Below are 15,939 nucleotides of genomic sequence, written 5' to 3' on the forward strand. Positions count from 1 at the left end.
CATTGTTTGAAAACGACTTCCTCGGACTCTAAAGCTTGTGAATTATTCCCACCAAAGAGAAACATTTCTGCTTCCGTCTTTTAAACGGGCTCAAGTTACGACACTTAAAGTGGCACTATGTAACTTTTTTTCAAGAATAAAATGTTATTTTGTCCAATCTGCATGGTAGAGAATGTTACATACAATATAACTTTAATACAATATAACTTATAACTTGTATTTCTCCCTTCTCTTCTATTGGGACATTTAGATTGTGTCAAAGGTCATGTCTCACCTACACAAATGTTGACCTGATGGTCAAGATTCAATTTATCCCAAACTACAGGAAAGTTGCTCAGGGTTGCTCAATTTGTTTAAAAATACTCAAGTATTCTTTTTAAAGCATGCAATTTTATTCAAAAGTACAAATTACAAAGTACATATTCTTTTAAAAAAATATATATATATCAATGCATTGCTGTGTTTAAAATGTAGATATTTTCCAAAGACAATTCCACAAATAGGCCTATAAATAATAGTGATATACTGATAATTGCAGATCTACAAGCTCATGGCCTTCATGGCCTCCATGCAATTCCTGCCCTAATTGTAAGTAGGGCATTGTTTAATGACACAAAAACAAAAAAAAATTAATGTGACATTATTGTGTTCCAGTCAGCCGTTATGGACAAATGTGTAGATAGTGATGTGCAAATGTTGTGAAGATAATAAGACGTACGGGCCATTCACACCAAGCACTATAACTATAAAGATATATTGTAGTTTTACAAATGTTTCTAACTCATGTGGATGGCACACAACACACTACAACTATAATTTTATAGCACTTGGTACGGTATGAACGGCCCTTTAGAAATGATATAAATAGTGCAGATAGCTGTGAGGTCAGTGTGAAACAGAATGCAGTTAAATGGATGTTTTAACATGTGGTCAAACACACTGAGCCAGACATATAATACAGTAAATTATTATGTCAAACTTTAAGTTTGTATCACGTGTAAGAGTGCAGACTGTTTCCACACCTGTAAACCTTACAATAGACATTGAAGAGTCAGTGTACTCAGATATTGTGGATTTTTCAACAATTCGAAATAAAACAGAAATTCTAAAAACATGTCAACAGAATTTCATAAATATAGCTACACATATTTTAAATCCCAAAATTTCTACCAAGCGTTTAAGAAGTGAAAATAGCAGATCTACAAGCTCTCAAACTACAAGCTCACAATGTTGCGACATGTCTTGCGACGTGTTGTGAGCTTGCTAATATCATGGTATTTCATGTTTTGGTCAGTGGTCACACAGGCCTAATAATCATGGAATACCCATGATTGTGTGTATTTTCCAAACACCATTGCATCATACAATGGCCTACTTGATACAGGATATTTGAAGACGCTATAATGAAATGTTCCTGCCTGTTCGGTCACTAGATGGCACTAGTGTGTAGTATTAGTATGGCACATTACTTGTGAGTTTCCAATGTCTTATTCATTGTTTCTTTTGTTTCAGCTTAGTGGTACAAACAGATGTAAGCAAATGACAGCCTTTTTCATTCATTTCATATTTACACTGATGGACCTTATTATTTATTTTATATCCGCGGCCAAGTACATATCATTTTGGGGGTCCTTGCCAAGAAAACGTTTGAGCACTGCGACATTATGACCTCCAAATAACCTTGATGGAGGTTTTGTGTTGGTGCCAAAGTGGAGTGTGAACTCATTGGTCTTTTAGTTTTTGATTATTGTACCAACATTGTGTTTACACAATTAATCTTTCACAAAGCATTTTAATAGAACAGATAATTATTGCCAATTAATTGTCTTCATTTAAATGCTTTGTCTCGTTTTGATTATGACAACTGTTGAATTAAGAAGAATCATGTTCTTTTGCTGTTTCACTCAAAACATTGAAAGAAGTATTGACAAGTACTTGAGTTTATACAGTCTTTGAAACAAATGTGTTATCAATTATTTCAAGTTTCTTAACAACTTTCACCCTAGCTGGTGTCCCTATTTTGGGCATATCATTATGTTTTTAAAAAATGTTCAGAAATAGCAGATCTACAAGCTAACAACAAGTGCATTGTGAGCTTGTAGACCTGCTGTGTTTGAACATTTTGACTTAAGTGGTTGAACCATATATTCTTCAATAAACCTTTATTACGTTTAATTGTCTTACTGCACTGGCAGTTAAATGCACCTTTTTCTAGTCTGTATCTTCTCGAATAAACTATTTATGTCTTAGATTTTTGCAGTGAATAAGATAATAACTCTCAATATCAATATCAAACAAAATAACTGTTACAGTAGATTATTTATGCATTTGTTTATTTGTCAGGGACAATGCAGTAAAGATGGTAACAGGTTACAGTAACATGAAACACATGTGTTGCATATAGGATTCATAGCTCCTGCCCTGTTTATTGTCTTCTTTCTATCATGGAGAATGTCAGTCTTTAGTTTTAGGCTTACGACGAGGCTTTGCAGGCTGCTGTCCCAGACCTTCAAAGCGATTCTTCACTATTTGTGCACCGCGCCACCTTTGGCTCGGTGCATTGTCACGACCAATTATTTTAGCCTCTTGTGCTTGTTTCGGAGGGCGTTTTTGTTGTTGCGGTGCCGCTCCATCAAGTGTTACACACTGAGGCAACAGTGTGTCACTCTTCCCTGCACAGCGGAAACACTGAGCGCCAAAACCTGCAGGCGTGTTGGTCTGCAGACATCGATATATGTTCTCAATGCCCAGCGGTTTGGTGTTGATCGGTACGTTGCTGTTAGCCTGCGCATGCCGATATTCCATCAGCCCTAGACCAGCCAAAAGCTTTCTGTCCTGCAGCTCGTATTCAGCCAGATTGCGCAGTGCGTCGGAACGGGAACGTTCGTTGTCATTTTTGTTGTCGTCAGTTTCCTTCCCCGGGCCCCCGGGCACGAAGGCGTGGGTAAAGACCACAGCATAATTCGATCCCCAATTGCGGACGACTTGAATTTGTTTCAGGATGGTATTACGATTTAGCTCATTAGTACACGGGTTGGAACAGGGGGAGAGGAGTGTGTAGAACACCATCAATTGATTTGTATTGTGTGGCAGTAATCTGACAGAGTATGTATTGTCTTTTTTAGCAAACAAGACACGGTGTTCAGCGTGTTCGGGGTCCTTGGGCCTGGCTGCGACCACGTAGGTGCCGGAGTAGACGTCGTTGTTTACACCCAGAGCTTTTCCAACCTTTTCCGGTGTGTCCACTTTGAAGACTTTCTCTAGGTCAGGACTTCCATCGGTGAAAGGTACACTGATGGCCAGAGAATACTGACCTTTTATTCCATAGCTAGAGAGAGAGAGAGGGGGGCGGGGGTTAGTAATTGTAGTAATAACTGTAGTAGTAAGTAATAGAAGAAGCAATAGCTGTAGTAGCTATTAGTAGTAGTAGTGCTAGAAGTACTGTAGTTGTTGTAGTAACAACAGTAACTTTAGTAGTATTAGTAGTAGTAGGCCCTCATTGGAAACAAGTCCGCAAGAACTTTTATGAACGGACCTGTTAGACAAAGTATTTTAAATGTAACTGTGCTGTTTTACATTTTTTTTGCCCAATAAAATATTCAATCAATTCAATCAATCAAAGTAGTAAAGGCCAATTTATGCTTGCAGCGACAAGTGCCGAATGACACGTCGCACGACAAAAGTGACGTAGTAGTAGTAGTAGTAGTAGTAGTAGTAGTAGTAGTAGTACTAGTAGTAGTACTAGATCAGCTATTTTCAAATAGCCTGGGTATAAAATAGGGCTGAAGTGGTTAATGTATGTTTCATAATATAATAATCTATATCTGTAAAGTAACTAGTAACTTAAGTTTTCAAATAATTGTAGTGGAGTAAAAGTACAATCTTTGCGTCTGAGATGTAGTGGAGTAGAAGTAAAAGTATTGGAAATTGGACATACAAGTAAAGTACAAATACCTCAACATTTTAGTTAAGTACAGTACGTAAGTAAATGTACCCTTACTTTACGCCACTGAGTAGTAGTACTAGTACTTACGTATTCCAGATTTCTGGCATGATGGTATCCAGTAGTTCAGGTGACACAGCCTGTGACCCAGGACCCCAGGACACTACCATCACCACACACCACACACTGACAACCCACATCTACACGCACGCACGCACACGCACGCACGCACGCACGCACGCACGCACGCACGCACGCACGCACACACACACACACACACACACACACACACACACACACACACACACACACACACACACAAACACACAATGAGACAAATATGATACATTTTATAAATATTGTGAATTAACATTTTTTTTTTACATATCACATGATAAACATATAGATATACAGTATCATGTAAAATAGTAAAAAAAAGTATTTCTAGTTTCCTGACATCTGAACAGTTTATCAGTAAATATATTAAAGGGATAGTTCACCCCAAAAATTACTTATTTTCTATCAATTACACACCCCATGGAGCCTTCAATTCAAGGAGATTTTTTAGTTTTTGTCACATTCCTAAGCCAATAATTTGATGACCGGTGGAACGATGCTATAATGTCTCCGGTAGGAGACACAAAGGAGACACTTTGTGCCTCGTACCGGAGCCGCTGCCGGTCATCAAATTATTGCCTCAGGAATGCGACAAAAACAAAAAAATCTCCATAAAATTCAGGTCTCCATGGGGTGAGTAATTGATAGAAAAAAAGTCATTTTGGGGGTGAACTATCCCTTTAAAGTGAGCGACCATTCAACTCACCATTTTAGAAACCTGTCTTCTTCACACAGAGGCAGCTGGAGAGACCGCAGACCGGAGAGAGAGACACCTGGTGACAATGGAGAGAGAGAGAGAGAGAGGGAGAGAGAGAGAAAGAGAGAGAGAGAGAGAGAGAGAGAGAGAGAGAGAGAGAGAGAGAGAGAGAGAGGCAGTGTGGGAGAATGGAGGGATGAGATGAAGTGAGGGGAGAGAAGAGGGTGATTTTTATAAGAAAGAAAGGCGTGGCCACATTTGTCCTTCAGTGGGACCATGTCCTAATATGGGCATCGTTATCCACATCTTCATCAACATCTTCACAGACACACACACACACAGACACACACACACACAGACACACACACACACACACACACACACACACACACACACACACACACACACACACACACACACACACACACACACAGACACACACACACACACACACACACACACACACACACACACACACACACACACACACACACACACACACACACACACACACACACACACACACACACACACACACACACACACACAGAGCCTGGCATTTTCAGGTTGTACATTTTGTGAGGGCACAAAGGCCAAATGCCATGGCAGAAAGGCAGACACAGGGCCACAATGACACATGGTCATAAGGGAAAATTTATGGGCACGGGATCCATGTCCCCCGCAAAGTTCCTGCCCTGCTTTGTGTGTGTGTGTGTGTGTGTGTGTGTGTGTGTGTGTGTGTGTGTGTGTGTGTGTGTGTGTGTGTGTGTGTGTGTGTGTGTGTGTGTGTGTGTGTGTGTGTGTGTGTGTGTGTGTGTGTGTGTGCGTGCGTGTGCGTGTGTATCATGCATAGTGCTCAGTCACTGTGACTTCTAGATTGAACACATTGATCAAAGTATTGCAACAAGCTGTCTTCTTATCTCTCAGGAACCTTCTTTCCGTTGTTGGTGTTGAAACCAACGTGCCTCACTTGTATTATTGTCAAATCCCACAGTGTGACCTCTACGGATCCGTTTGACTCTCCCAGGTTGACAGGTTCAATCCCTGCTGTAGCCCATCTGCCCTTGAGCAATACACTGACCCCTAGTTGACATGAGTCACTTTGTTATTATTTAGACATGGGGATCTTCAATGTTTTTTTTTTATTTTGGTGTTGAAACTTACACTTGGGAACCCGAAAGCGGGTCTGATGAGAGCTTTATTGTGTGGGAAATTCAGTTTCCAAAGTCTGACCACCCTCCACTGGCTCCCTGTACATTGTTTGTTTTTTAAATATTTTAACCAAGTGAACCCTAGTTTCCGTATTGAGGAGCAAATATTCAGGGGGAAAAAAACAGCCCTTCTACAAGCTCACAAGGCCTGGTGTTGCAAAACGTTGTCAGCTATTACTCAATCTGCACCAAGGTTTGGTGTATTGTAAAGGCTAAAAGGAGGGTGCCTCTTAGAGAGGTCTGGGGGTCTTTGGTCGACAAAGTATTATAGAGTTTAAGTAAGTAAGTAGTAAGTACATTTTTTGTATAAAGCACCTTTTGAAACAAAGTTACAAAGTGCTGTACAACAATAAAACAATCGAGTAAAAACAAGGCACATAAGAGCAATAGCACAACAAGAAGTAAAGCAAAAACATTGACCTGCACAAGTGGGTCAGGTAAGAACTTCATAAGACAAAATGCTTACGAAACAAATGTGTTTTATTACATTCTTAAAACCGTCAACTGACTCGCCAAGGGTAGCGTTCCAAAGTGCAGGAGCAACCACTGCAAACGCCCGGTCACCCTTAGTTTTGTTTGGTCGCAGGTATTTCCAGAAGGCCTTTGTCAGAGGACCTGAGACATCTCACTTTGATATAAAGTGATATAAAGTGGGGCCAGCCCAGGTAGTGCTTGTAGGTTATTAAAAGGATTTTAAAATCAATTCTAGAATTAAGTTTAAGTGGTTAGCACCAGTCCCCTGATCGGTCGGTGAGTTCAGCTGACCAATAGTTGCTTTTTGTCCATAAGACATGGTCCAAGCACAGGGGGGAACGAGCCTTCTCAATTGAACATTTTAAAATTGTGTTGCAGATTAAACCTTTTCAGTGATTTCATAGATAGCTTCATAGACTTGTTTGACAGTCATCAGTGTTGGGTAAATTAATGTTTTCTTTCGTATGTTTGTCTGTTCCTTTACATTATCTTTCCTATGAATATGTTGGATTCATGTTAATACATATTTTCAGAAATGTAAACCCTTGCATTTAGTCTGTTGCTAAATATTGGCACACACACACAAACACGCACACACACACACACACGCGTGCGTGCGTCTGTTCTTCTTCTAGATTGAACACATTGACCAAAGTATTGCAACAAGCGGTCTTGTTATCTCGCAGGAACCTTCTTAGCATGTGTTGAAACTTACTGTACACTTACCCCAACACTACATGCTGAGGTCTATACTCTCAATCCCTGCAGCCCATGTACCCTTGAGCATGGCACTGAGCCCCTTGTTGACATGAGTCAAAAAATGTAAATTCGTTTTACCGTAAGGCGCGTTTTAAAAATACAGGCAGTGCCGGGGCCAGCCTGACATGGGCTATTTTTGCAGAATATTTGCCCCATATTAGGGACGCAAGGGTTCACGTGGTTAAAAGATTTAAAAACAAACAATGAAATCTTGCAATGAATAGTTAATCTGGCTTTGATCTTGGATTTTTTATTTTGAAAGGGTTATACATTGTATTACATCTCGCCTTAACTATTGTATTGCTCTTCATGTTAGTCAGGGCCTCCCTTTCATACATACAGTTGGTAGAAAACGCTGCCGCACGTCTTTTTAATGGGAACCCAAAAGCAGGTCTTTGCTACCCGTGCTCACTTTGCTAGTGTCGGATGGCTCAGGGTAGAGGACAGAGTGCAGCAACTTGCAATGGGCCTGGTCTACAAGATACACCACAACGTTAAGATACCCATGTAGGCCTACTTGTCAAAGTACTTCAAAAACGTAAATGAAGTCCACAATCACAACACCAGAGGTAGCTCCACTCATCACGTCCAACCCAGATTTGGCACAAATAAGGGGTTGAACCCCTACTCTCAACCCTACTCTCACACACACACATACTGTACACCCACGCACGCACGCACGCACGCACGCTTTCTGCCATGGTATTTGGCCTTTGTGCCCTCACAAAATGTACAACATGAGAACATTCATGTGTGTGTGTGTGTGTGTGTGTGTGTGTGTGTGTGTGTGTGTGTGTGTGTGTGTGTGTGTGTGTGTGTGTGTGTGTGTGTGTGTGTGTGTGTGTGTGTGTGTGTGTGTGTGTGTGTGTGTTTTACTCTCCCAGGTTGCCAATCCCTTCTGTAGCCCATGTGCCCTTGAGCAAGACACTGGAGCCCCCAGCTGACATGAGTCACTGTGTTATTACCTACACCAGGGGTCTTCAATGTTTTTCAGGCCAAGGACCCCTTAGCTGAGGGAGAGATGAAGCAGTATTGTATAAAATGGTGTTGCAGATCAAATTATTGCTTCATAGACTTGTTTGACAGCACTATCATCAGTGTTGTGTAAATTAATGTTTTTTGTTTGTTTGTCTGTTTGTTTACATTATCTTTTCTATTCATATGTTGGATGCATATTTTCAGACATTTAAAACCTCAATACTTAGCAAACTTGACCTTTTGATCTGTACTTTGTCGGCTCTTTTTTGCAAAAGCTCCCACTAGATTAGGGACGCGAGGGTTCAAGTGGTTAATATTTTAAAAAAGGGGTGGGGGGTTGCTATCACACAAAGATGTGGGGGCCCCCCTGTAGTAACTCTGAGGACCCCCTATGGGTCCCGGACCCCTTGTTGAAGACGCATGCACGCACGCACGCACACACGCACGCACGCACGCACACACGCACGCACGCACGCACGCATGAAGCAGGGCAGGAATTTTGCAGGGGGCATGAAGGGGGCCATGGATGCCGTGCCTCCTAAATTTGGCCTTATGACCTTGTGTCATTGTGCCCTGAGGCCACAATGACCTTGATACCCCACTCCCACTGTCCTGGCTGATGTCACTGATTTCTCCTCTTTCTTGTTGTCAGTATGTTTTTTAAACACTTAAACCCTCTAGACTTACTAAACTGGACCTGAGTTGTCCCCCCCCCCCTTCAAATAAATTTGCCAAAAGCTGGTATACAATGCTTTTGGCAAATTATGTTGTGTTGTGAGCTGATGTTCCCACAGAATATGGATGCTGAGGTTCAAGTGTCTTTTGTTGAGATTCTGAATTCTTGAATCCCCCTGACTCCCCATCCCGTCCTCAAATGAGTCCAGTGACTCTGATTAGTCCAGGGATGAATTTTTGACTCAGGAGTTTGTACCAATATCGGTCATTTGTAAATGCCAATGATTTATTGTGTGAAATAAACAGCTTTTTCATTCAGTTTTTTCATTGATATTATGTATTAAAAAAGTTAAAACGTCTCTAACCCTTGAGTTAAAACTATTATTCTTGTGGACTCAAACCATTGTTTTATTGTATGACCTTTCTGCCATGGCATTTGTGCCCGTACAAAATGTACAACATGAGAACTGTGTGTGTGTGTGTGTGTGTGTGTGTGTGTGTGTGTGTGTGTGTGTGTGTGTGTGTGTGTGTGTGTGTGTGTGTGTGTGTGTGTGTGTGTGTGTGTGTGTGTGTGTGTGTGTGTGTGTGTGTGTGTGTGTGTGTGTGTGTTCATGCATAGTGCTCAGTCACTGTGACTTATTGATTGAACACAATGATCAAAGTATTACAACAAGCGGTCTTCTTATCTCTCAGGAACCTTCTTTGCTGATGTTGAAACTTACACTTGTATTATTGTCAAATCCTACAGTGTGACCTTTACTTGTTGTGAGGTCTATACTCTCAATCCCTGCTGTAGCTCATGTACCCTTGAGCATGGCACTGAGCCCCTTGTTGGCATGAGTCAAAGAATAAAAATGAGTTTTACCGTAAGGCGCGTTTTAAAAATACAGGCAGTGCCAGGGCCTGCCTGACATGGGCTATTTTTGCAGAATATTTGCCCTCGATTAGGGACGCAAGGGTTCACGTGGTTAAAAGATTTAAAAACAAACAATGAAATCTTGCAATGAATAGTTAATCTGGCTTTGATCTTGGATTTTTTATTTTGAAAGGGTTATACATTGTATTACTCTCGCCTTAACTATTGTATTGCTCTTCATGTTAGTCAGGGCCTCCCTTTCATACAGTTGGTAGAAAATGCTGCCGCACGTCTTTTTAATGGGAACCCAAAAGCGGGTCTTTGCTACCCGTGCTCACTTTGCTAGGGTCGGATGGCTCAGGGTAGAGGACAGAGTGCAGCAACTTGCAATGGGCCTGGTCTACAAGATACACCACAACGTTAAGATACCCATGTACTTGTCAAAGTACTTCAAAAACGTCCACAAAGTCCACAATCACAACACCAGAGGTAGCTCCACTCATCACGTCCAACCCAGATTTGGCACAAATAAGGGGTTGAAACCCTACTCTCAACCCTACTCTCACACACACACATACTGTACACCCACGCACGCACGCACGCACGCACGCTTTCTGCCATGGTATTTGGCCTTTGTGCCCTCACAAAATGTACAACATGAGAACATTCCTGTGTGTGTGTGTGTGTGTGTGTGTGTGTGTGTGTGTGTGTGTGTGTGTGTGTGTGTGTGTGTGTGTGTGTGTGTGTGTGTGTGTGTGTGTGTGTGTGTGTGTGTGTGTGTGTGTGTGTGTGTGTGTGTGTGTGTGTGTGTGTGTGTGTTTTATGTGTGCATAGTGCTCAGTCACTCTGACTTCTAGATTTAACACGTTGATCAAAGTATTGCAACAAACGGTCTTGTCATCTCTCAGGAACCTTCTTTGTTGGTGTTGAAACTTGAAACTTACACTTGTATTATTGTCAAATCCCACAGTGTGACCTCTACATGCTGAGGTCATCTACAGATCAGTTTTTACTCTCCCAGGTTGCCAGGTTGCCAATCCCTTCTGTAGCCCATGTGCCCTTGAGCAAGACACTGGAGCCCCCAGCTGACATGAGTCACTCAATGTTTTTCAGGCCAAGGACCCCTTAGCTGAGGGAGAGATGAAGCAGTATTGTATAAAATGGTGTTGCAGATTAAATTATTGCTTCATAGACTTGTTTGACAGCACTATCATCAGTGTTGTGTAAATTAATGTTTTTTGTTTGTTTGTCTGTTTGTTTACATTATCTTTTCTATTCATATGTTGGATGCATATTTTCAGACATTTAAAACCTCAATACTTAGCAAACTTGACCTTTTGATCTGTACTTTGTCGGCTCTTTTTTGCAAATGCTCCCACTAGATTAGGGACGCGAGGGTTCAAGTGGTTAATATTTCAAAAAAGGGGTGGGGGGTTGCTATCACACAAAGATGTGGGGGCCCCCTGTAGTAACTCTGAGGACCCCCTAGGGGTCCCGGACCCCTTGTTGAAGACCCCTAATCTAGACCAGTTTATTCCCAACCTGGGAATAACTAGATCGCTGGTTACCACCTCACTCATGTGTTGTTGTGATGATGATCCTCCTAAATGTGTTCTATTGCTATCCATCCAACAATATTAATGGACATATCATCAATCTGTGTTGTTTGATAATTGAACTGTCTTGAGTGTGTCAGCTGCTGTCTTGTCGATTATAGTTTATTATAGACTAAACTACGTCCGCAGGGAGAATGAGAGTGACAGCAACTGGACATTTGAGCTATTTATCCATGTTTGTTGTGCTTGTTGGTTTGGATGCAGATTTGTCATGTGATAGCAGTCAATGTAACAGGTGACACTAATTACAGCCAGGGTAATTATAGTTAACTAAAACTAACAAAATAACTAAAACAGAAGAAAACCAAAACTGATATTAGTGAAACTTTATTGTGTGTTAAAATCATTCCTTAGTTTTAGTCATTGTAAAGAATCTTCAAAAAGCTCAGGGTCGAAGTGTCCTTGAGCAAGACATTGAACCCTTAACTGCTCCTGCTGAACCCGTAAATGCTCCTGCTGAACAGTTTGGTGCCTTGTATGGTTTTCTCTGCCGTGTGTGTGTGTGTGTGTGTGTGTGTGTTTGTGTTTGTGTTGTGTGTGTGTGTGTGTGTGTGTGTGTGTGTGTGTGTGTGTGTGTGTGTGTGTGTGTGTGTGTGTGTGTGTGTGTGTGTGTGTGTGTGTGTGTGTGCGTGTGCGTGTGCGTGTGTGCGTGTGAGAATGTGTGAATGTAATGGACATCTGTAAAGTGTTTTGAATAATGGTGCTATATAAATGCACCATTTAAAGACATGTTCAATACACAATATGCAAATCACTTCATCCATTTAGCTGGGGTTCCCCAATGATTGATAGTTAGGGACCAATTGGACCGTTATGGGTCTGAAACTATTACTACAGAGTCCAAATGGAACCAAATGGGCCCTAAGGGGTTCATTTAGTCCGCAGTTCAAAACCGTGAAAGCATCTGTGTCATTTTAGAAATTTGCGTTGGCTATTCAAAAATAGCAGATATACAAGCTCACAGCGGGTCACTTTGTGCCGTGCTGCGAGCTTGTACATCAGCTATTTTTGAACATTTTTGAAAAATCTTGTGTGAGAACTATTGATTTAGAGGGCATTTGTAGAATGGGCCTCAGGTCTTAATGGGTTAACGCTGGCTTCAATTAACACTGAGGATTTTGCAGTGTAGACTAGAGATTAAATAGATGATATCAAATGGGGGTCCGTGGCCAATGCACATCAAACCGGGGGTCCTTGAAACGAGAAAGTTTGAAAAACACTATAACTTGAGAGCATAATAATAATAATTGTCTTTATTGTCTCTCAGGGATATTTATCTTCACAGCCTGTTCCAACAGAAAAACATATTCGCACGGAACATATGGCGTCATAACAACATAACGCCAAGACAAAATCCCCACATGAAGTCCCCAGTATTACACAAAAACCATCCTATCAGCGAGGCTGAACTTTTTAAAGGCCAAGGTCAACGTTTTTCAGGCCAAGGACCCCTCAGCTGAGAGAGAGACGAAGCAGGGACCCCCCACTACATATTGTATGAAATTATGTTGCAGATTAAACTTTTTCATAGATTTCGTAGATAGCTTCATAGACTTGTTTGATATCAGGAAAATAGACGATCTATAAAGCTCGTAACGCCTCGCAGCGCAAGGCGCTGTGAGCTTGTAGATCTGCTATTTTCGGCTAATGTTCCCCTCAGAAAAGGAATTCTAGGGTTCAAGTGGTTAATGTAAAAAAATAAAGTTCCTATCACACAAACATTTGGTGGCCCCCCCTGTAGTAACTCTGAGGACCCCTAGGGGTCCTGGACCCCCTGTTGAAGATCCCTGCTCTACATCCATCCATGCATGATGAAACTAAAAGTGCTTGAACTTATAGTAATGTAAAACTAAAGCATAAACTCATCAACATGATTCCATTATAATACCTGATATTTAGAGCAGAGTAGACCAGCCAAAGAGCCAGTGTCATCAATATAACATACTTACATTTTTAATTACCACTAAAACAGCAAACGCTGGTGATCAAAACACATTTTGATCACCAATGTTGGTGTCATACTGATAGTTGTTACAGGAGTCAAATAAAAGCTCAAATATGTTCGGAGTCCACTTTATTGTTTGTTTGGTAGTGCATTATTTTGTCTCATTAAATTCAATGACATTTTAAGATTTTGAATCATTTTGAGAATTATTACACAACTTTAAGCTAATTCCTTGCTTTGTGCAGTTACATTTGAATCCTTTGCATTATTACTTGATTATTTCGACACTTTCTCAGTGTAATCTGTTGAAGCGATTTCAACAAGTTGATGATGAAATTGATAGCTTCCAGGGGGTCCCCAGCTAAATTTGTTACAGCTGCACAATGTAACTTTCCTTTTCTACCCCGGATTTGAACCCGGTTTCCTGCACAAGTGCTGACTGTTTTTACCATTGAGCTAGTAGAGCCTACCTGCTTGTTCAGGGGATACATTTTTAGACTGACTTTTTAGTCAAAATCGTGTCAGATCCTGTGTCTAGGTGAGACATGACCTTTGACACGATCTAAATGTCTCAATAGAATTGATTGATTGATTGATTGAAAATGTTATTAGGCAAAAGAAGATTTATAATACTTTTGTCTAAAAGGTCCGACCAAAAAAGTCCTTGCGGACTTGTTTCCGTTGGGTTCCTTGAAGAAGAGCAGGCAGACCAAATACAACCACCCCAATTGTATAGTACTGTATATTACGTTAACATACTATACAGATTGGACAAAGTTGAATTATATTCATGAAAAAAGTTACATCGTGCCGCTTTAATATAGCATCAAAATCAGTTTAACCACTTTAACCCTATATACATAGGCTATTTCAAAATAGCAGATCTACAAGCTCACAAAGTTTGGCAGAGACTTAAAGAAAAATATAATCAATAATGATTACATTTATACAATTTCAATCTACTAGGTCAAATAGCACAGAACAACATGGGCACTGTAAAAGGAAACTGTTACAACTAATCATGATGGTATCTGCAATTAGCACTAATTAGACAGTTCTGAAACACTGGACAATCCCATTGTCTGAACAACCGGTTTATTTCATATATATTTAGATTTTTTTGCAGTGAATAAAACAATGACTCTCAATATCCTTAACATCAAACAAACAAAATTAGTGTTACAGTATGTCATTCATGTATTAGTTTATTTGTCAGGGGACAATGCAGAAAACATTGTAACAGATAACAATAACACAAAACACATGTTGCACATTATAGCTTCGGTCCACTGTTGACTACCTTCCATCCATCTTTATCTTCTCCTCCAGTGGACCGAGGTTGTGTGACCTGCCCTGCCGCTCCATCAGGTTTTACAGACCACTTCTTATTCTCTGCACAGCAGAAACACAGTATTTTCAAATAGCCTAGATAAAAAATAGTTTATGTGGTTAATGTATGTTTCATAATATAATAAAAAGAAAAGTAACTAGTAACTAAAGTTTTCAAATAATTGTAGTGGAGTAAAAGCTTCTGAGATGTAGTGGAGTAGAAGTAAAAGTATTGGAAATTGGACATACAAGTAAAGTACAAATACCTCAAAATGTTACTTAAGTACAGAACGTAAGTAAATGTACTTAGTTACTTTACACCACTGAGTAGTAGTAGTACTACTTACGTTTTCCATATTTCTGGCATGATGGTTTCCAGTAGTTCAGGTGTCACAGCCTGTGACCCAGGACTCACACACACTACCATCACCACACACCACACACTGACAACCCACATATACACACACACACACACACACTCTTTTTTTGGTGTTGAAACTTACACTTGTATTATTGTCAAATCCCAGAGGTCTGGGGGTCTTTGGTCGACAAAATATGTAGAGTTTACCTGAGAGATCTCATATTGGGCTTTGAGTGCAGGAACTCCGTGATATAAAGTGGGGCCAGCCCATGTAGTGCTTTATAAGTTATTAAAAGGATTTTAAAATCAATTCTAGACTTAAGTTTAAGTGGTTAGCACCAGTCCCCTGATCGGTCAGTGAGTTCAGCTGACCAGTTGCTTCTCGTCCATAAGACATGGTCCAAGCACAGGGGGGAGCTAGCCTTCTCAATTGAAATTTTTTAAATTGTGTTGTAGATTAAACCTTTTCAGTGATTTCATAGATAGCTTCATAGACTTGTTTGACATCACTGTGATCAGTGTTGTGTAAATTAATGTTTTCTTTCGTATGTATGTTTGTCTGTTCCTTTACATTATCTTTCCTATGAATATGTTGGATTCATGCTAATGCATATTTTCAGAAATTTAAATCCTTGCATTTAGTCTCTTGCTAAATGTTGGCAGGTATGTTCACGCTCATGTGCGTGCGTGCGTGCGTGCGTGCGTGCGTGCGTGCGTGCGTGCGTGCGTGCGTGCGTGCGTGTTCATGCATAGTGCTCAGTCACTATGAACACATTGATCAAAATATTGCAACAAGCTGTCTTGTTATCTCTCAGGAACCTTCTTTTCTTTGTTGGTGTTGAAACTTACACTTGTATTATTGTCAAATCCCACATGCGGAGGTCATCTACGGGTCAGTTTGACTCTCCCAGGTTTACAGGTTCAATCCCTGCTGTAGCCCATGTGCCCCTGAGCAAGACACTGACCCCTAGCTGATAT

The 15,939-nt window shown here is 40.7% G+C and overlaps 1 protein-coding gene across 2 annotated transcripts; it reads right to left on the reverse strand.

The window, feature by feature from the left end:
• Positions 1–2,332: 2,332 nt before the first annotated feature.
• On the reverse strand, positions 2,333–15,038 carry LOC308095750 (uncharacterized protein). 2 transcript variants are annotated; one of them, XM_080442791.1, is made up of 3 exons: positions 4,767–4,922; positions 4,034–4,143; positions 2,333–3,328 (listed from the first exon to the last, which is right to left on the reverse strand). In XM_080442791.1, the coding sequence occupies exons 1-3, from the start codon at positions 4,767–4,769 to the stop codon at positions 2,455–2,457; spliced, it is 987 nt and encodes a 328-aa protein (XP_080298917.1). In that variant the 5' UTR covers positions 4,770–4,922; the 3' UTR covers positions 2,333–2,454. The 2 variants fall into 2 exon arrangements, with proteins under 2 accessions (XP_080298917.1, XP_080298918.1); XM_080442792.1 differs by lacking the exons at positions 4,034–4,143; positions 4,767–4,922 and adding an exon at positions 14,948–15,038.
• Positions 15,039–15,939: the final 901 nt, after the last annotated feature.

The sequence above is a fragment of the Gymnoscopelus braueri genome, assembly GCF_963280865.1.
Source record: "Gymnoscopelus braueri genome assembly, chromosome: 11".
Lineage (NCBI taxonomy): Eukaryota > Metazoa > Chordata > Actinopteri > Myctophiformes > Myctophidae > Gymnoscopelus > Gymnoscopelus braueri.